This window comes from Microtus pennsylvanicus, chromosome 11, assembly GCF_037038515.1.
Source record: "Microtus pennsylvanicus isolate mMicPen1 chromosome 11, mMicPen1.hap1, whole genome shotgun sequence".
NCBI lineage: Eukaryota > Metazoa > Chordata > Mammalia > Rodentia > Cricetidae > Microtus > Microtus pennsylvanicus.
Genome location: NC_134589.1, coordinates 46,253,126 through 46,274,570, shown reverse-complemented (window position 1 = coordinate 46,274,570; position 21,445 = coordinate 46,253,126). Strand labels below are relative to the sequence as shown.

General features: G+C 53.0%; 3 protein-coding genes across 6 annotated transcripts in view; 2 read left to right on the top strand and 1 right to left on the bottom strand.

The window, feature by feature from the left end:
• The window catches only part of Smg6 (SMG6 nonsense mediated mRNA decay factor), a 241,036-nt gene extending 225,622 nt beyond the window's left edge, over nt 1–15,414 (top strand). For all 3 annotated transcript variants that reach the window (XM_075991665.1, XM_075991667.1, XM_075991666.1), the window contains exons 16-19: nt 7,037–7,190; nt 10,021–10,232; nt 10,700–10,781; nt 13,722–15,414. In XM_075991665.1, the coding sequence (XP_075847780.1) occupies nt 7,037–7,190; nt 10,021–10,232; nt 10,700–10,781; nt 13,722–13,852 (579 nt within the window). In that variant the 3' untranslated portion in view covers nt 13,853–15,414. The remainder of the gene's footprint in view (nt 1–7,036; nt 7,191–10,020; nt 10,233–10,699; nt 10,782–13,721) is intronic.
• Nucleotides 15,415–15,530: 116 nt separating this feature from the next.
• Nucleotides 15,531–20,057, bottom strand: Hic1 (HIC ZBTB transcriptional repressor 1). 2 transcript variants are annotated; one of them, XM_075991677.1, is made up of 2 exons: nt 19,927–20,057; nt 15,531–18,461 (listed from the first exon to the last, which is right to left on the bottom strand). In XM_075991677.1, the coding sequence occupies exon 2, from the start codon at nt 18,439–18,441 to the stop codon at nt 16,330–16,332; it is 2,112 nt and encodes a 703-aa protein (XP_075847792.1). In that variant the 5' UTR covers nt 18,442–18,461; nt 19,927–20,057; the 3' UTR covers nt 15,531–16,329. The 2 variants fall into 2 exon arrangements, with proteins under 2 accessions (XP_075847792.1, XP_075847791.1); XM_075991676.1 differs by lacking the exon at nt 19,927–20,057 and adding an exon at nt 18,813–18,972.
• LOC142860437 (uncharacterized) lies at nt 19,936–21,445 on the top strand. Its single transcript, XM_075991695.1, has 3 exons — nt 19,936–20,240; nt 20,652–20,771; nt 21,082–21,445. Exons 1-3 carry the CDS (start codon nt 19,936–19,938, stop codon nt 21,326–21,328), a joined length of 672 nt encoding a protein of 223 aa, XP_075847810.1. The 3' UTR covers nt 21,329–21,445.

Below are 21,445 nucleotides of genomic sequence, written 5' to 3'. Positions count from 1 at the left end.
AGAAAGAAAGACCAAAATAAATAAATAAAGCGACTACACTCTTTTTTTTTCTACTTGTATTTTGCTTTGAGTCTAGTCTCAAGCTCAGAACAGTCCTCATATACTCTTCCCATTCCCAGTTCTGGATTATGAGCATGTCCACACCTGGTTTAAACATCTGTTTGTCCTTGTGGTGCTTTTGGTCACACAGAAAAGGGATTCTAAGAACTTTTAGGGGAAAGTCTGTGCTTCAATGTATTGTCTGCTCTCTTTGGTTTCTCACCACTCTTTTTTCTTTTCCCTTTTTTTTTCATTTTACTCCAGGTAGTTTTGAAAAATAGGTAGTATTGTTAGACACAGTTGAATGTATTTGTAATTCCTACTACTCAGGAAGCTGAGGCAAGAGGATCATAAGGTTTAAGTAAACCTGAGCAGTTAGTAAAGCCCTATCAAAAAATAAAGATTATTCAACAATTAAGAAAGAGTACTGCTCGGTGGGGCGGGGGTGGGGGTAGGGTGGTGGCACATGCCTTTAATCCCAGTACTCTGAGGAAGAGGCAGGCAGATCTCTGAGTTCTGGGTCATCCTGATCTACAGAGCAAGTTCCAGGACAGCCAGGGTACACAGAGAAACCCTATCTCAAGGGGAAGGCAGTGGAGACGGGGTGGGGGAATAGTGCTGCTCTTATATAAGACCTGCATTTGACTCCCAGCACCCTTATGGTACTTCACAACTGCCTTTAACTCCGGTTCCAGAGATCCTGATACCTTCGTGTGGCCTCTTCAGGAACCTGCATACATGTGGTGTACATAAACTCACGCAGGCACACACATATACACATACATTTTTTAAAAATATTTATTTATTTATTATGTATACAATATTCTGTGTGTATGCCTGCAGGCCAGAAGAGGGCACCAGACCCCATTACAGATGGTTGTGAGCCACCATGTGGTTGCTGGGAATTGAACTCAGGACCTTTGGAAGAGCAGGCAATGCTCTTAACCTCTGAGCCATCTCTCCAGCCCTACACATACATTTTTTATTTTATTTTATTTTAAATTGACATCAGCGTAATTTCTTCCTTTCCATTTATTCTGTACTTTTTTTTAATTTAACTTTTATGTGCATTGGTGTGAGGATGTCAGATCTAGAACTTGAGTTACAGACAGTTGTGAGCTGCCATGTAGATGCTGGGAATTGAACCTGAGTCCTCTGGAAGGGCAGCCAAAACTCTTAACCACTGAGCCATCTCTCTAGCCCTGAACATACATTTTTTAAATGAACCTTTACTTTTAAAAATTAACAAATAATGCCAGGTGATGGGAGTGCACGCCTTTAATCCCAGCATTGGGGAAGTGGAGGCAGGCAGAGCTCTGAGTTCAAGGCCAGCCTAGTCTACACAGCTAATTCCAGGAAACCCAAGGCTACACAAAGAAACCCTGTATGGAAAATAAATAATGAAAATCAGAAGTATCATTTTTTTTTTTTTTAAGACAAGGTCGGGCCAGGCATTGGTGGCGCACGCCTTTAATCCCAGCACTCGGGAGGCAGAGGCAGGCAAATCCCTGTGAGTTTGAGGCTACAAGAGCTAGCTCCAGGACAGCTAGGACTGTTGTTACACAGGGAAACCCTGTCTCAAACAACCAAAAAAAAAAAAAAAAAAAAGAAAAGGTCGGGGCTTCGGAGATCACTCACTGGGTAAAACACTTGCTCTGCAAGCATAAGGACCTGGGCTAGAGTCTCCAGCACCCATGTAAACTAACATGTAACACTAACATGGGGCAAGGTCAGATCAGGTAGACCTCGGGAGTCTGCCAGCTAGCCAGCCTTCCTGAAATATCAAGTTTCCACTTCAGAGAGACCCTGTCTCCAGACAAAGTAGAAAACCATACAGAAAGATACTTGAATGTCTTGCTGTGGACTTTGTATACACGCATATATGGGCACAAGTATTCCTAAACTCACATATGTGCATCACATGTGTACATGCATACACCAAAAAGAGAGAGTCTCACTGTGCTGTTCATGCTGGTCTTGAACTCATGAATGGGTTCGTGTGATTTCTTTCTTTTTTTTTTTTTTTTTTTTTTTTTTAGTTTTTCGAGACAGGGTTTCCCTGTTGCTTTGGAGCCTGTCCTGGCACTAGCTCTTGTAGACCAGGCTGGCCTCGAACTCACAGAGATCCGCCTGCCTCTGCCTCCCGAGTGCTGGGATTAAAGGCGTGCGCCACCACCGCCCGGCTTCGTGTGATTTCTTGACTAGGTCTCCCAGGTAGTTGGGACTACATGCACATACCACTGTACCCAACTGGCTGTAATCTCACAAGAGAAATAAGTAGTCCTGGGACTAGAAAGATGGCTCAGCAGTTTAAGAGCATTTAACCCAAGTTCAGTTCCCAGCAACCACAGGCTCACAACCACCTTTAACTCCAGCTCCAGAGGATCCAATACTTGTGGCCCCCATAAGCACCTGCATACATGCACACACACACTCAGTTGAAAACAATAAAAATAAGTTTTTAAAAGTAAATACTCCCTGTGCCTCCCCTCCCTATTCCCAGTTACTGATATCTTTGATGGTCACTCAGATACACAGAATGTAAAAAAGAGAAGAGAGTTATACAGGAAGAGTAGAAATTGTCGTTGTTGTTATTAATGTATATCAGGCACTCTTATGTGCAAGGTGAATTTAGAAGTTTGCTGTGTTATAAAACCTCTCATTTCTGGTAATGACATTTCTCTGAACACAGAGCTTACATGATTTCATCACCCTTTGAAAGAAAGGCAGCAGCCACACTGTATATATCTTAGTAGAAAGAAGACTTAGGAAAGAAAGCCTCTGCCTGTTCTGCCTTGCTTCTTGATCTGTTATGTACCTTCTATGACAACCAATTGTATTGTGGGGGGGGGGAGGGAGGGAGGGAGAGAAGAGAGGGAGGGAAGGGAGGGGAAGGAAGAGAGACAGGTTTCTCTGTTTTACCAGCCCTGGCTGTCCTAGAACTTTGTAGATCAATCTGGCCTCGAACTCAGATATCCACCTGCTTCTGCCTCCTGAGCACTGGGGATTAATGGCATAGGTTACCACTGCCCAGATGTTTGTTGTAATTTTGTGTCTCAATTGTCAGTGGGTTAGCATTATAAAACAATGCTCACTGTGTAGAGGAAACTTAACTTGTACAAGAACCTTCCTAGAGATGTAGCCCATCAGCTTCTTTAGCTGTTGCATATCGTGTCTGTCTCAGCTGTCTTGTCAGTTTGCTCCAGGAAGCTCCTATCCCTCAGAGATGGCTGAATTCTTAGCACTTTTCCCAAACTGAAGTTACTTTTCTCTTGCACACTTCATGCCAACATGGTCCTTCTTGCCATAAATCTGGTTTGGACTATTTTTTTTATTTTTTAAAAGTCTTTTTTGGCTTGTTTATGTGTTTGCTTGTTTTTGTTTTTGGCAAGGTCTCCTGCCAAGGATGATCTTGAACTCCTGGTCTCCTGTCTGCTACCACACCCACTTTGGAGTGCCTACACTTTCCTCAGGTTCCCAGTGCACTGTCTAAGAACCAGTGTGGCCCAAGCTGAGCTAAAGTTAGAGAGCTCCTGTGGAACTCTCCTTCCAGGTCAGCACATTTGACTCCAGGCCAGGCTGATCTGTCTGAATCTCAGCATTCCAGTTGCACCCCCCTCTCTCCCACCAGAGGCTTCTGCAGCTTTTTACTCATACAAACAAAAATAAATCTCACTACCGGCCTCTGAACTCCACAGCAGCGTGCTTCCCCCTTCTCCCTGAGCGTCCCATGGCTGTGAGTGGGGACTTGGCACTCTCCCCATCGACATCACTTTTTCACTCCCTGCGCATCCTGTGTCCTTCTCTCACCGTGCGACCCAGAGATCAGAATGGGACGTGACGGCCGGCACAGGCGCCGTGCACAGCTGCCAGGAATCTGACGGGTAAAATCTGGAAAAGTTGGGAGGGCAAATGCTAAACACATACAGCGCCACTCAGAAAGGACCGGAAACACAGACACCCATTGCATAGAGCCTGACTCCTAAACCTTCTGAGTCTGCCATTCTTTTTATTGGTGCTCAACTAATCTTGTGACCCAGGTATGACTCCCCTCACCCACCAAGCCCACTGGTACCCTAGGAGAAGAGACAACAACCTTGTCTAATCTCCTGAGACTGCATGAGGGCATGTGGGGAACAGGAAGCAGTTGTGTGGTGACTCACTGGGCAGAGCCAGGTTAGGGGAAGTTGTCTGCAGGCGTCCCTGGGACCGGATGAGGGCAGCTCAGCTTTGACCACCACACGCAGCTTGGCCCTGACCCATTCCCAGGAAATCATCTGCTACCTCTCTGAGAGACTATGGCAGTTCACCTTTCTAACCATGGACCAGAACTCCAGATACTCAAGGAAGCTAATGCTCCCTGAGCCTTATTCTAGGTTTTACATTTGTCCTGTAATCAAACACCAGGTAGATTCACTTTGCCCCTCCACCCAGCCTGCCTTGGCTGCCTGGCTATTGGCCTTCCTGCTTACCACCAGCATACAGGTGAGATGGTCAAGGTCTTAGGAATCCATTGTTCATTCAGGGTGAAAAGTGACAGTCAGCGACTTCCTTAATGGAAGTCTAACCAAGGCTGCATATTACTTCTCAAAAAGGAAAACAGAGATGTGGTGGCACTTCCTTAAGACTAAGACCTCTATCACTACAGGTGCTAGTGTGCTATCATTCATGAGCCATGTGGCAAAGCCTGTTATGTCCTCTCTCCCAAAAAGACAGAGCTCCAGGAAAAGCATTCTGGTAGAGTGACATGGAGAACCGAAGCCTGGGAAAAGGCTGTTCCTCGGTATGAAAAAGGACAATAGAGTATTTACTCAACCTAAGCAGAACCATTTTCTGTTCTTCTAAATGCCCAAGCCAAGATTAGTAAACTGTGTTACTGTCCTGATGGCAACTCTCTGGGGAGGTGTTTGGGTCACTACAGTGACCCAAAACTCCTGACAAGGTGGCTGACACTTTCCCCTTGTGAGGTGAGATCAATTGGAGGGTTTCAGCAGACTGGGTCTCTCAGCCACATTTCTCATGCTGCCATAGTCCCGTGGCCTGTGTCTTCGCCAACTGTGGTGGCAGTGGCAGCAACAACTTACTCATAGGGAAAGGTCCCTGGTAGGTCACCGAAAAGCCACCCCCATCATTTGAAGGCATGCCCTTTCAGTTTTACTGTCGCTGTTAGTGAAGCCTAGGCAGCCTTTTTGCTGACTGTTGGTGGCCAGGCTCAGCACCGTGGGCCCCATCTCAGTTGGCACGCACATATACTTCCTCTGCTCTGTTTCTGGGTCTGTGTCCTTGCAATTGCTATGTTTCAGAAGACCATAAGAGGGAGTGAGGGAACTGGGACTTGCCAGCTTGTTTTTCTGGATTCCAACTAGTACTGGCTAGCTCCCTACACAGAATCTGCCAGAGCAGATAGATCCAGCTGATCAGTTTGCTTCCTGACCATGGTCCCCAGAGGAAATAGCACAATAATGAATATATTCTGTAGTGACAGATATACCCTAAACTTATCCCAGCAAGCCACTGCCACTCATATGAGACTGTCAGACTAGAGGACACTGGGCTTTGCAGATGTTCACAGAGATGTGAAAGGCTGTAGCACAGACAGTCCCTGGGTTGTGGGCTTCTAAAGGTGAGGGTGGTTGGTACACAGACCTACTAGTGATGGAGAGGATTGTTGAGTCGTATGGGGTAGGACACTTCAGATTGTTTTGTTGTTTGTTTGTTTTTATGGCATTTCAGTTTGCACTAGGATATAACAAAAAGTCCTGGTTTAAGTCAATTTAAAGGAAAAATGAAGTCAGTAATGGTATTACTAGAACAGGAGTCTGACAAAGGGGTAAAAGTTGAGCAAAAAATGCTGGGGGTAGTGTGCCTTTAATCCTAGCAGAAGGCAAGGCAGAGGCAGGCAAATCTCTGTTCAAGGCCTATATATCAAGTTCTAGGACAGCCAGATCTACATAGAGAGAGACCTTATCTCAAAAAAGAAAAGAAAAGAGAAAAGGTAGAGAGCAAAAAAGACCCACATTTAGGAAATACTGTGCAAGGCAAGGAAAGGTGGTAGCCGTTGTGATCTGATTGTTGCTCTTTGGGTCATAACTTCATCTTTATACCCCTGCTGCAGGAAATGATAAATAGCATTCTGCTAATAGCTACTTTTTAAAAATTTTTATACTTTGTGTGCATGCGTCTGTTTGTGCGTGAGCACTGATACAATATGTATTCGGGTGTAATTTTTTGGAATTGGATCTCATCAACCCATATATCTTTTTCAAGGACAGGGTCTTACTCTGTAGCTGTAGCTGGTCTGAAACTCTCAAATATTTGTCTGTTCCTGCTTTCTGAGTGTTGGGATTAAAGGTGTGTGCCACCACACTGGGCAATGTGTATCTACTTTTTGTTTGTTTTTTTCCCAAGACAGGGTTTCTCTGTGTAGCCCTGGCTGTCCTGGAACTTATTTTGTAGATAAGGCTAGCCTCAAACTCAAAGAGATCCACCTATCTCTGCCTTCTGAGTGCTGGGATTAAAGATGTACACCACCACATTATCCCCTATCTCATTTTAAAATGGGATGGAGGGGGAGAAAGAAAGATGAATTCTGATATGGATATTCCTAAGTGTTAGATTGAGAAGTACCTTTGTGCATGGTGCCTGTATAATAAATATGTAGAGCCCCTTTCCTAGCTGAGTTATTCACTCCCTTCTTATGTTCTTGATTTCTAGTCTTAAGATCCTTTCAGAAATTATTTTTTGATATCATCAGGCTTCTTTTTCAGTGATAGCCAAGGTTTATGGTACCTCATCCCTGGGCCATTTGGTCTGTGTTGATTTGACTGCATTACTTTGCTCAGCTCATGAGTCTGTCCCTCAGGCCTGAAGGGGGGTGGCTGTGCCTCTGGAGGGGGAAGAGATGTGTGGGGGCAGGATGCTTACACACTGTTGAGTCAGGGCCCTGGCTCACCCGCCTGCTCACTCTCTTGCTCCCTCACATTCTGTGTCCCTGTAGGCTGTTTTGGAAGATCAGAGTCAGATGAGGCAGATGGAGCTGGAGATCAGACCCTTGTTCCTCGTACCAGATACCAACGGCTTCATTGACCACCTGGCCAGTCTGGCTCGACTGCTGGAGAGCAGGAAGTACATCCTGGTGGTGCCCCTCATTGGTGAGCTGGGCGGGAGGACAGAGAGACCCTGCACGTGCATAGCAGCCCCCTCTACACCCCTCTGGAGCCAGGCAGGGTGACCTGGCTGTGCATGTGTAAGACAGGATTTGCAGGGAATGCATGGGGCAAGAAAAATTGTTTAATAATCAGAGTAGTTCAAATTATTATGGCTGATCCATGGCTTAAACTGCTTGAGCAAATGGACTCCCGTGTCCCAGCAACCAGCGGCTACATGAGCCCAGCCCTTGTTTTTTCCTTATAAAGCTTGCAGTAAAACAGCAAAGCTGGTTCCCGTTATTGGTAAACACTCAGCCCTGGCAGATAACGGCAGTGCTGCTGGGTGGTCTGGCAGGGAGGCTGGGAGGATTTTGAAGTGGTTAGATGCCTTTGGTCTGATTGTCTTGTAGCTTTTCATGATCATTCTGTTGGTTCGAGGTAACATTCTTCTGGCCAATGTCACCCTAAGGCCAGCCTGACAGGAACCCTCCAGAGTTCCTCACGCCTTTCAATTCCTACCACTTGGGCCATTGGTACTGGTGGAGGCTAAGCATCTCAGGGTCCAGCATGCCTGCTTTTCCTAGTTGGAGTGCTCATTGGAGACTATTGGGTGCCTTTAGTTCTTGGAGCTTCATTGGAGCCTTGGATTATGCTTCGGTCTCTGGATACTTGTCAAATATAGCTGATGTCGCTACTATAGCTGGTGGCTGTACTGGGGGGGACAAAGATTGTGTAAGATGATTGCAAAGCCCGGGATTTTTAATGCCTCTCTTTCAGCAGCCATCTGAAGCAAGTTCGAGAGTCCTATTCTCTGGAAAAGGCACCAGACTGGCAGTCTGCCTGATAGGCCACCTCTGACATCTATGCCAAGATGTTCCATTGGGCCTTCCCTCCCAGTCCCAAGTGTCTTAGTGCCAGATGGGGGTGGAAACAAAGGGCAGGAAACATCCGCCCCTGCAGAGCCTGTAGAACCCTGGGGGGTTGTGGGAAACACGTTAGCACCACCTGAGAATGTTGGCACTGAAGCCATCCTCCCTCCCTGTCTTCCTTCCCCTCCCCATGTGGCCTGGACAGAACCTCTTAAACCCAGGCCCTTAGCCCTAGGAGAAGGTTTGCTGTACTTCAGAAGAAGAGCAGCTACTGTCATAAGGCAGAGCAACAGCACTACACATTGCCCTGAGCTTTCTGTTTGCCTTTCTGGGTACTAGGTAGACTGGCTTACAGGCTTTATCACAGTACTTTCCTCCCAGGAGGTTTTTTGTTAGGGAAAAGAAAGTAGATTGGTCACTTTTGCTAGATGGTCAGTAACTGGTATAACCGAGAAAGTTCACTGTCATCTCAAGGTTGCCTCCCCAAACTGAGAAGGTACCACCTATAACTTCCTAGGCTAGCAGTCACTGACACTACCTGTGCCCCTACTATGTGCTTGTTCCTGAAAGTCAGAGCTGTGACCCTTTGCCCTAAAGAACTTAACTTTGATAGAGAAATCCAGATTTGGTAGGAAAGGGGCAAACATAAGAAAACCTAGAGGATACATTCAGAGCAAAGTCAATGACCCTAAGGGTACTAGCAACTGACAGCTGTATTGAAGCCACCCAGGCCAGGCGCTTTGACCCCGTGTCATCTGGGCAGATCCCTGTGTTCAGAGCTGTAAGGGGAGCTCCTGTTCACTCATCCTTTCCTTGGTGGACTCCTGCCTTAGGACCAGAGCAACAAAGGGTTAAGCTTACAGCCTTCCCTGCTTGTGTCTTGTGCTCTTTAACCTGCTCTGTGCTCTTTAGGTCTGACCCCAGCATTGAGAAGTCCCGCCTGGTGCAGAAGCACAAACAAGCGTCCCCTTTGAAGCCTGTTTAGTTTGGAAGCAGGAAAGCAGATTTTGGGATAGAATACCAGTTTTTCCTGTTTGATGTTCTGTTTGCTGTACCATAACACCCATCCACCATTGCCACACATTGTGTGGACCTTGCAGCTTCATGATGCTAAAAGTGTGTGTGTATGTGTGTGTTCCCATATGGGCCCTTTCCAGAAAATGTTTCTGAATACCCAGACAATGAGTGCCAGGCTCACCATGGAACAGCATGCTCATGCCGACTCCCCAAGCTATGAATCATTATACTAAGGAGAGGCCTCAGACCCCAAACTCTCCCCAAGCCCCCAAGGAGCGCATATTTCCCACTTGACCTCAGGCTTTTGGCTGGAATTTTGGAAAGAATCTTCACCAGAAAATGAAGCCATGTCCCAGACACATAGACAAGCAGACAGGCACGCGCATACATGCGCACGCGCGAGCACACACACACACACACACACACACACACACACACACACGTGTAGTATCAAGGAGGTAATGTGCCAAGGTTATGGTTTTGTGAAATACCAGGGCCCTTGCAAGTAAGTCTGGCTGTCCTTCTTCCTTGGTGGCATCCCTGTACTCTGCTCCTACTGACGATAGGACCCCGCCCCCTTTTAGATGGCTGTGGTTCAGACCCAAGTAGCTGAGGAGGGGCACCTCACTTACCATTTTGCTAATATGTTCTTAAGGTACCCTTTTAATTTAATCCTATAACTCTGGAATGCCAACTCCAGAAAATCTTCTAAGTTCCTTCTGGGAGGAAGATGGGGCTCAGAGGAAGAAGCAGATAGGAGCTGAGGCTCAATAAAAGTCTTGGGCCCTTTCTTATCCCCACAAGGGCTTATCCTACTATAGTTTCATTGGAAAACTCCTGTGGAGAGGGGGCCTCTTATTATCTGTGAAGGCGCCTGGCAGAGAAAGTGGGCAGAGACCACAGGCGAAGGCAAGCATAATTGCTGATTGTAAACTCTGTTTTATCAGTGATCAATGAGCTCGATGGCCTTGCCAAAGGGCAGGAGACAGACCACCGGGCTGGGGGCTATGCCCGTGTGGTACAAGAAAAGGCCCGAAAATCCATCGAGTTCCTTGAACGGAGATTTGAGAGTCGGGACTCTTGCCTGCGGGCCTTGACTAGCCGTGGCAATGAACTTGAATCCATCGCCTTCCGCAGTGAGGACATCACTGGACAACTGGTGAGACACCACCACCACCACCACCACCACCACCCCCCGCCAGGGAAAGCCCATGGTCCACTATAAAAAGTGTTCCTGGCCCGGCGGTGGTGGTGCACACCTTTAATCCCAGCACTTGGGAGGCAGAGGCAGGCGGATCTCTGTGAGTTCGAGATCAGCCTGGTCTATAAGAGCGAGTTCCAGGACAGGCTCCAAAGCTACGGAGAAACCCTGTCTCGGGGGTGGGGGAAAAATGTTCCTGAAAGGAGGGAGTGAAAGAAGGCTTTTTGAGCCTGGGCAGCCGAGGGATAGGTAAGGCCCAGGAGGGGAAGAGTACCTTGTTCCCTGTATCACTGAGGACAGTTAAACTCAGCCAAGCAGAGCCAGAGCATTCCTGAATGAGCCTCTAGGACAACCCTGGAAGTACCTCTGCCTCTGCATGGCGCCCCCTCCTGCCCAGTGGTGATTTTCACACTGTTTTCTTCCAGGGTAACAACGATGACTTGATCCTCTCCTGCTGCCTGCACTACTGCAAAGACAAGGCTAAGGATTACATGCCCACTAGCAAAGGTACAGTCTGGCCTCTCCTTGGACCATCCATCCCTCTGTCCTACTTTATCCTACCCATCCATAGTTCATAAGAAGAGTCCCTCTACTGACTTTGGCCTACAAAGCCCATACAGGGCCTATACAAGCCTGAGGCCCATCTTGTCCATCTTCCCAGAGGTTAGACCTCCTATCATAGATTCCTTGTCCCCAAACAATGTCAGGCGATCTGGGGCCAACTAGGGATGATCCTCGCTAGTCCTGCTCTAGGCAGCGAACATTCCCACTCAGTCTGCATCCATTTCCTTTCTTGGGTCCTCAGTGAGTTCCTTCTGACAGCAAGAATGTCTTATGATTCAGTATAGCTTGTTCTGGCCATGTTCTCCTGAACCCAGCTCTCTGCTGCCCTGAGAAGTAGAGCCTCTAGTGGGCATACTTTTTCTTGGCCATGCTCACCTCTCTAGCCATTTCAGAGTATCCCTTGAATGTTAACCTATATCAGGCCTGCAATGGAGGTCCTCCCCAGCCAGGAATAGGCCTTTCTTCTGGACCTCTATTGCAGTGAGCTGTAGTATTTTATATGCTAACTGGAGCTGGAAGTAGGGACAAACTTAAAGACTGAGCCCATAGCTGAGTTTTAAAATGTTTTGGTGAACAAAATCCCACCTCTGGGCCACCGTAGAACTCTCAAGTGTCTGACCATCTCAGCCTTGAATGTCCTGCCCAGCCCCATGGGACCAATGACACACAGAAGACTTTGCTACTAATTCCCAAGATTACAACATTTCTTCTTGTGGAAGGGAATTCTAACCTCTCCTAGCTCAGTATTGTGTGCTGAGCTAATAAATCTCATTAATGGGTCTCTGCTCATACCTGTGTAGCCTCATGATTTTCTTTCTGACTCTCTTGCTCCTCTAGCTCCAATAGAAGTCCATGCCCTCAGTTCTGACTTGCTGGCTAACCCAGGAGTTGTCCTCTGATTGCTCCTTCCTGCACATTAGCACAGCCCTCCCTCATGCCAGTGTTTCTGCACCAGGAGCTAGTCAGTAATCCACCACTGCTGTTCCATAGAGGGGCTACCACATGTACTCTCCCTGAGGGCCAGACCTGGAATGTACAACTGACAAATTAGAATCCTGGCTGAGCCAGAAGAGTTTGTGACTTACCCCAGGGCAGTTTCTTAGAGGGGCGCGGGATTGCAAAGATCCTGTGGAAAAGTATGGCTCCAGTAATCCTCAGCTACCAAACTGTTTTGTTCTTAGCCCAGATGCGTTTGGACTCAGGCTCTACTAATCCTGACACCCACCCCCCCATCACCCCCAAACTGCCTACAGAAACCCACTGCCATCCTGGGGACCGCCTCTATCAAAATTACATCAGCAACGGCTGGTGTAATCAAACCCCATTTGTCAGTGTGAATTCTTAGCAGATTAACTTGTCAGATTCACAGAGAAACCGTCACCAAATGTTTATGTGTAAACGATGTTGAATTTTAAAATCATGTGGATTATGGCGGATGGGGCCTGACAAGATGACAGTCTCTGGTTTCTAACAAAGTGAAGTTACCAGTGTCAAAACAGAGGATGTTTATTGTTAAAAATGTCTCAAAGTATCCACAGAAACCCCTACAGACCCCTGCCAGCAATGCTGGGCCTTTGCTGGCTGACCTAAGGCCTAGGACTCTTCTGGTCTGAGGCCCAGGGCAGGAATAGTAGAGTTGCAGACAGATCCAGACAACAGCTGGGAACCCCATGTAGCACCCCACACCACTATCCTACCACATACACACATTCCAGGCCCAGGCAACAGAAGGGTCTTAGAACTCCCTTATTCATGACCACCTTCTTCACCTTCTGTACACAGCCCTCTCCCTCCTCTCTTTCCTTACCACCATCAGCCCCATGAGCCTCTCCCTCTTCATCCCCAAATTCCTCCCTAGGCTAAAAGCCAATTCTCAGCCTCCCTGCCTGGAGCTGGCAAGCCCAGAACTACTCAGGTCAGACATGATGTTTGCAATCCCCCAGCCCGCCAGCCCTAGCAGTCCCCAAACACCACAGGACATTTCCTGTGCCTTTGCTCTCTGCCAGACCTCTACTAGGAAATGCCAGGCCAGGACGTAGGGGTAAACCTGCCACCCAAGCAGCCATGCCCAGGGCTTGGAGTATCACTTAAGCGATTGATGTTTAAGTTCTCTCCTGTACGTTAGTCAGAAGTAGGGAAAAACTGCTATAAAAACTTACTAAAGACAAAGGCTATCTGTACTGGTACAGATTGATTTCTAAGTTATGTAAAATGCATCAAGACGGTGTGGCTAATAAGTGTTACAGGTGGGGGGGCTCTATACATATGCTAATGTGTGTATTTACAGAAGTACATAAGGATACTACAAGGCACAGAGCTACCTGGGTTACAAGGCATCTGGGAGGACAGTCCTGCCTCTACTTTTCTTTTGAACCTTCTGTACTATTAGATGTACATAGATAACTGATTTAATAGATTCTTTAGCCATAGCCACAAAGCCCTTTTAACACAACCTCTCCTGAGAGGTCCCTGGAGCTAACCCCTTTCCCCACATTTGTAAGCTCTTCCCACTTAACTATTCATCTTTGGATTTTTAGCCTTTGGGTACATAAAACAGAGAATGTGTTGTAAGGAGTGGTAATGGGAGGCTGGGGCCAACAGTACAGTTAGGAATCGATGGCAAGGGGCTGTTTCCTAATAGTTCAGAATCCTGGAGGACAGGTCTGTGGATCTCGGTGACCAGGCACAAGAGTCCTGTGTGGGAGGTGGGCGTTCACAGCAGCAGCACAACTCTTGCCTAGCTTGACCCTTTAAGCAGCAGCGATACTCTGATTCTGGAAAAAGGAAAGGGCTTGCCCCTGCAGGACCACATTCCCCTCAGGACAAGAAATGGCATTTGACACTTTATCCTCAGCAGAGCCCATCTGCTTTCTGTGCCAACAGAGGAACCGATCCGCCTGCTACGGGAAGTGGTGCTGCTGACCGATGACCGGAACCTGCGGGTGAAGGCACTGACAAGGAATGTGCCTGTGAGGGACATCCCAGCCTTCCTTACGTGGGCACAGGTGGGCTGAGGGGGCCACACTGGGGCCCACCCCCATGGAACCATTCCTGAGAGGCCACCAGGCGTCCAGTGTAGCACGGAAGATGTCCACGTGCCTGAGCCACCAGTCCACCCAGACAATAAACCATCCTCTTCCAACCTCACGCCGTGGCCGTGCTGTGGGGGAGCCGCTCCTCACAGAGCCCCTCCCAAGGGTCAGGCGGAAGCTGCTGGGACCCTCCTGGGCTGCCAAGTTTAGCAGGGAGGTGACTGGCTACAGTGACAACAGGTGGACAAGCCAGATAGGCCACCAAGCTCTCAGCCTTTCTCCTTCCCGTCTGGTTTCAGGGCTGGAAGGAGGCCTACTCAACCCAGGGACCCAGCCACTCTGTAGTGGCAATGGGGCAGAGGTTCCAGAGTTTCAAGTGAAGTGATAGAGCCCTCAGTCTGCAGAACCTCTGTCCTGAATGTCTGAGAGGCTTTGGCTGTTAGGAAGAGTGTACCTGGGGGGGTCTCTGTCTCCCTGAGGCTTAGGCCCCCTATGGACCCATACTGGGTTCTGTCCATAACAGCAGCCCTAGCCCTTCACTCTACACGCACTCATGCACGTACGCGCGCGCGCGCGCACACACACACGTTTCTCTTCCTGTCCACATCAGTCTTTGTCCTTGCACTTTGTCCTTGTTTTCTCTTTGGGCAGTCATGGGTCTAGAGGGAAGGGACATCTAGTCTTGGGCCCGCGCTTCCTGAGTGGCCTCCCACCTGCATATGCTTCTAATATTTGGCCCTCCTTTCTCACTAGCACCCTCTTGGGGAAATTTCCTCAGACTCTTCCTGTTCCTTCTTTGTTTGCCTTCCCTTTCTAGTTGGCTCTTTCATCACCCCAAGGGCCCTCAACTTCCTCACCTCAGTTCCTTGTGGGGCTTCTAGCTCCGAATCCCCACACACACCTGTGACTGGAACCAAATACAGCTTTCCCAACTGTCCTTTACTTCCCAATCCTCCTTACACCTCTAAGAAGCTTCCCCGCTGGTGGAGGTGGGCCCAGAACCTGGGGTGTTTGGCCAGTTCCTTTCTCTATCCTCCTATTCTCTACCCAGAAGAGGGGACACGGGGCTCCTTTAGCTTCTGGGGGTTTTGCTTTGTTTTTCCTTGGTGCCCCTCTGTTCACAACCTCACTTGGAGGTGCCCTACCAGGAATGAATTCCTCCGGTCTTGCACAGGGCAGAGGAGAAGGCAGTCTTTGTTGGAGAGGAGTAAATCTCAGTAGATCACACAGCCCACAGCCTGACTGTACCCACTTCTCCGAGGAGCAGTGTGCATCACCAGGGGTGCTCTGCCCTCTTCAGGCTCGGGGTCCTACCAGAAGAGAGCTATGCAGGAGAGCCTAGGACAGTGATTTTGGGGTACAAATGCCCAGGGCTCAGAAGACCGTGTCTGTTGAGTTGTAAGGCCCAGGCCCTTTGAGGTCCTCTCCTCGGCTGTGAAGGCCATTGGCTGAGGGTGGGGGAAGTGGGAGAACACCTTTCTTCTTTCTGTCCCATTTGAAACCCTGGTTTTGTTTCCTTAATAAATTTTTAGTTGTGAAACATATTGACCTCCTGTTGGTCTATTTTTGGGACTGAGGAGGGGAGGCAGACTCAAGCCTGTACACCTGTGTTGGGGCCCTGCCACCCACCCTGGTGCAGGGGCAGAAGAGAGGCACAGGATTAGGGACCTTGGTTACTGCTTTATTGCTGTTTGGTTGAGTATAGAAAATGGAAGCGGCTCTGGGAGAGCCTGTGTACAGAGAAGGGAATATACAAAGGGACAGAACGGGAACCAAGGAGACCTCGCTCCAACCCAGCTAAAGCTGGGCTCAGGATAGGGGCCACCCGGGGCGCATGCAATAAATACGATGGGGCCCCAGGAAGAGGAGGGGGACCTCGGAAACAGACAGGTGGGCCAGGGCTGTCATCCCTGGCTCAAGACCTGCCCACCCTGGTGGGTCAGGAAGGGAAGGATTGGCCCTGGGGCTAGTGCCACTTGTGCAAAATGAGGAACTTCACATTATCAGTCCCGGGCTGGGCAGGAGCCGGGGAGCGGGGAGGCCCTCCGGCGGCTCAGTCCCCTCCCCTCTCCCCAACTGTGCCCAATGCTCCTACCCCAGCGGGGAGATTCACAGTGAGAATGGGTGTGGTCGCAAGGGCCGGAGGTAGGGCTGGGAGCGTCCGAATAGTGGCCCCCCCTTCCCCCAAGAGCAGCACGGAACCGGGGGGAGGGGGCCAACGAACCACAGGGAGAGGCGGGGTTCTCCTTTGGTCAAAGCTGATATCAAAAATATAAATCTCCCTTCCCCTATCCCACCCCCGTCCCGGGGTTTTCCCCCCACCGACTTCCCCGGGTTAAGGCACAAAGCAGTGAGGCCAGGTGAGGCGTAGAAAGGTGGGGCCACCACTGCGGCGCTGCCGCTGCTACCAGTTATCCCCGGACCGCCGGGTAGCGCCAGGCGCACCTGCGAGGGGCGCTTTAAGTGGGAGAGAAACGGTCGATGGTCCGGCCGTCCGGTCCCGCGGCCAGGTGCGCGCCCTGGCTCAGCACCTCTGCCGCCTTATCCGGGCTGAGTCCCAGCTCGGCAGTGAATTTGGCCAGCGGGTAGAGGCTCTCGAGCGCCACCTTGGGGTCGTGCAGGAAGTGCGTGGTCTGCGCCAGCAGCTCCGCCGCAGCTGCCTTGTCCTGTTGCTTCAGGCTCAGCTGTTCAGCTGTGAGGCGGGCCACAGCAAAGACACCCTCAGGGAAATCGAGCTTGCCCTTGCCGTCGGGGCCGGGGACGCCAGGTAGTCCCCCGAGGCCAGCCAGCGCCCCGGCTGCTCCGGCCGCGCCACCTACGGCGTGCATCTTCATGTGGCTGATGAGGTTGCGCTGTTGAGCAAACTTGCCACCACACACCTGGCACTCGTAGGGCTTCTCTCCCGAGTGGATGCGCATGTGCTCCGTGAGGCGGTACTGACGGGTGAAGCGCATGCCGCACGCGTCGCACGCAAAGGGCTTCAGGCCTAAGTGACTACGCATATGGCGTGTCATGGTTCCGCGCTGCGTAAACTTCTTCCCGCAGATGGTACACGGATAAGGCCGTGTCAGCCAGTGCGTCTTCTCGTGCTGCCTCAGCGTGGCAGGGTCCTTGTAGCTCTTGTCGCAGGACGCGCAGCGGTACGGCCGCAGCAGCTCTCCCAGGCCGCCCGGGGGCCCAGTGATCTTGTCCCCACCACCACCAAAGGGGGGCCCGAGGCCGGCGGCCCCAGCAGCCCCCTCAGCAGCCTCTGCCCTGCCATACAGCGCCTCCTCTTCCTCCACGTGAGCCTCCACGTGTGCATTCAGCTGCTCCGAGCTGGGGAAGCCTTTGCCACAGGGGATGCACACGTACAGGTTGTCACCAAAGCTCTCAGGCTCGCCATAGGCCAAGTGCGGGCACGGGTAGCCATCCAGGTGGCCGCTGGGTGGGCTGGGGTCCTCGCTGCTACCAGTCTCTTCACTGCTGCTCTTGTAGTCGTCTCCGTCAGCGCCTGTGCCTGGGTAGCGTGGCGGGGCCACCAGACCGAGCGGGGGACCCCCGGGTGAGGCTGCCGGGTCCCCACCGCGTTCCTCGAGGCGCTCGTCTGGGGAGCGGCGATCTCGGACCAGATCATCGCCATAGTTACTCAGGACTGGCTCGTGCTTCATCCAGCGGTAGAGGAGGCTGGGGCCGTCGGGGCGGACGGGGGGCTCGGGTCCCGGACTGCCGCCGCTTCCTCGAAACGGGTCTGGAGTCGGTACGGCCTCTTCCAGCTTCTGGAAGGGCAAAGGCGGCAGCAGCGGCAAGGCGAGCGGTGGCTCCTTGTAGACTGCGGACGCCGTACCGGGAGCGCTGTCCGGCCGCTGAGGCAGTTCTCGCTCACTCAGCGGTCGCTCGGGGACTGAGGAGTCTGGCGGGCTCTTCTTGGACAGATCCAGGCCACAAAGCTCCGGGGCGCAGAGTGAGGCTGCTGGGCCCGGGGCTGAGGCATACAGCTCGGCGCAATGGGTGTTGACAGCGGCCTCGGGCCCCGACGGCGGCTCGGCAGCAGGCGGCGGCGGCGGCCCGGCCGGGGACGAGTAGCAGGCCTGGATGACGGGCGTGGCGGCCCTCAAGCCCCGGCCGGGCCGCCCACAGGGCGCATAGCCGCCGCCGCCGCTGCCTCCTCCCCGCAGGTGGCAGTACTTGCCGTGGCGTTTGAGGCGCTTCTTGCACAGAGCCACGAGGTCAGGGATCTGCAGGTAGCTGGCGGCGGCCAGCACGGCGCCCAGGCTCGGCTCGGCCCCCGGGGCCACTGCTGCTGCAGCTGCGGCCTCAATACTGTCAGTCAGGCGGCCGGTGTAGATGAAGTCCAGCACCAGGCGGAACACGGCCGGGCTCACCATGTCATGGTCCAGGTTTAGCAGGTTGTCATGCACCACCAGGGACTTGAGGTAGGCGCTGCTGGCCGCCAGCACGTTCTTGTGCGCGCGGAAGAGGGCGTTCTGCACCACGATGATCACGTCGCACAAGAAGCCCTTGGTGCGCTGGTTGTTGAGCTGCAGCAGTAGCTGCCTCGAGTGGCCAGGCGCCTCCATCGTGTCCAGCATCGTCTGCCCAGCACACTCTCCTGCGGGGGAGACACACACCAGCTGGGTAAGAGCTAGGCCGGGCCGGGCCCTGGCCGCTAGCACCCAGCCCAGCACTGCTCCCCTCCGCTTCCCCTTCCCCTCAGCTGAGCAGGAGCCTGGAGCACCAAGGCCTGGTCACTAACAGAGGAGCCTCAGCGGCCTCCGGGAGTAGGAAGCTAGGCCCGCTGGCCCCAGACCGAAGGAGCAGGACGAGAAAGGCTGTGGATGGAGAGGAGGCCAGGTTAGCCTATTTGTCCCAGCCCCAGATGCTGCTGGGCACTCGAGCAGGGTGCTGGGAACTTCCAGGGAGAAAACTATTCGGGCGAAATGACCCTTGCGGAGACAATTACCCGATTTAAGTAAAATGTCCGCTTCAGGAAAAGTCATTCAGGGCCGAAAAGTTTGGCCAAGTGGGGAGAAAAGGAGCCGAGCAAAAAGCGACTCCCGCCTCGAGAGAAGTTGCCCCAGTTAAGGGAAGTGATAAGGAGGACGGGAGCACGATGCCCATCGAGGCGCCGCCCTGGCCGGGGGCTGTCAGGCCTTCGTTTGGGCAGGCCGCCCCGGCGCGGCGCGGGAAGCGGAGACAGTGGCTGCGGTGGCGGGCAGAGCGCGAAGGCCGGGCCCTGGCGCGGGGAGGGCGTTATATCGGGGCAGGAGGCTGAGGCAGGAAGCAGGTGGGGGGGAGGGGGGAGCCACGCAGCTCCCAGGGGAGGGAGGGGGCAGCGCCCCGGGCGGGCACGACGCACAGCCGGCTGAGGCCCTGACCCCGGCCTGCGCCCCACCCGCGTTCCCGACCCAGCCCCGGCCTCGACTCTACATCTCTTCCCCAGCTCCCCTCGGCCCCGTCTCCCCCGAAACTCTGCCGCCCCAAACTTGGGGGAAACTTTCCCAACTTCAGACAGGGCGGGAGGAGCGCGCCGGCCTTAGTCCTTCCAGCCCCCAGTTTCTCCTCTAGGCCCCCAATTTCAGCAGCCTGGCGGCCCCAGGGACCCACGTTTAGTCTTGAGCCGCCCTGCCCGCGGGCGAGCGCGCCCGCCCCTGTTCCCCGCCTGGCCCGCAGGGCCTCGCGGGCCCGTTACCTGCGGCCGCAGCCCAGCCCGGCTTCCCTCCCCGAGGCTGTGGCAGCTCCTAGCCTGCGCCCCACCCGCCCCGCTGCCAGGCGCCGAGCTGTGCCAGGGCAGCGCCCCTGGCAGCCCCGCCCGCCGGCTCCCCTTGCCTTCCCCTCTCCTCCCCAGCCCATGTGCGGGCAGAGCCGGCCCCGGACCGCTGACCCCGCTGTGAACCCGTCGACGAGCAGCGGCCCAGCCGTCCCGAGTCCTCTAGGGAAGACACTTAGTGCCCTAAACGCCTGCGGCGACCCGGGACGCCCGCGCCTGAGGATGCTCCCCGGCTGGCCCGCGCGCGAGGACCAGCCTGTCCCGGGTCCCATGCCTGCCCCTCCCGGTCGCCAACTCGAGGACCCACCTGGGGGGCATGTCGGAAGCCCCGGGCCCGGCTGCCGGCGGATCCAGGGGGGACGTGGCTGCAATGCGCTGCCCTCCGCCCGCCGGGCCCCCGGTCGGTCTGTCCTGCCGGTCCGTCCTCCCCGCGTCCTGGTCGCGTCTCAGCCCCACCGCGCTTTCCGCACACTCTTATCTGGAGCGGCCCGAACCGGCAGACGCTGCCGCGGCCATGGCGCCACCTCGCGGCCGCGCGGGATGTGTCTGGCCGGGCTGCGACCTCTGGCGCACACCTGGGCTGGAGACTTACAGATGCGGAGCTGAGCTGGAGATCTGCAGGTTCACACTTCCAGATGTGCCCACCTGGGGACCCAGATATCGGACCTGGGAGTCCCATAAACCTTAGAGTTTTGGGCTGTGTGCTCCCGAGTACATATTTCTATGTAATAAGGCGCCAATTCAGAAAAAGTTCTGTCTTCAGAAAGGGAACTCTGAAGTCGGGTGTGATGGCACACTCTTGTAATGCTAGCACCAGGGAGTTGGAAGCGGGAGGACCAGGAGTTCAAGGTCAGCCTCTACGCCCTCTCTTCGGGAGCGGGGGGGGGGGGGAAGACGGGGGTTGGAACACTAGTGACAGTAGGTGGTGAGAGGGCGATTTTGGAAATCCTAAATGAGATGAAGGTAGCTAAGTTCGGAGCGGGGAGCGGGGCTTTCATTGGGCATTTCTGAACATCACTATCCCCTCCTCAGGAACGTTATCAGTACGCACATCACTAACCGTCGACGTTCAAACGCTGTCCAAGTAGTGACACTCGCAGCCCGCCCCCTCCTGGAGTCCCAACTTCTTGGGCTACTGCAGAGGCTGCTACGGTGAGCACCCCTGTGAAACAGAGTGGCGGGTGTACCAAAGAACCCTCCCTGAATTTACGGGTCTCCAGAAGGAACCTAGGATCCTCGACGGGAAAAAGCTGGACAGAGCCCCTTGGGACGTGTCCCCTACCCCCACATCCCTCATCTAAGCAGTTTTGAAGGATCCTGAATGATTTTTTTTTCACCAATCCACCATTTGAGAATTATCACGAGAGCCGGCGGCTTGAGCTCCAACCCCTCCCAAAAGATCCTACACTACACAACGCCATACGAGGGAGGGCTCCATTCATGTTGGTGACGCCTCTTCTAGGTGGGAGGAGACCGTGCACCGGCTCGTGGGTGCTCCGGAAATGTCCCTGCGCAGCTGGGCGGAGGCACCAGCACCGTTGCAAGCACCGCGCCTCAGTGGCCCACGCTCCGCCTCCTCCCCGCACCTCCTGACCCCCGCCTACACCATGGGGGGGTCCCCCCAAACCGCCCACAGCTTCTTATTGGCTGCGCCTTCCTCCGTGGCCAAGCCGGAGAGGCTGGGGCGCAGTTACTATGGTAACCAATGAGGTTCCCAGGATCTCATCTCTCAGAGGCCTTGGAGAGCTTAGCAACCGCGCGGGGCCTCAAGACTGGTGGGGGCCGCGCTCGCCGCACCCCACGCTGTCCTCGAGCCCCCACGCCCC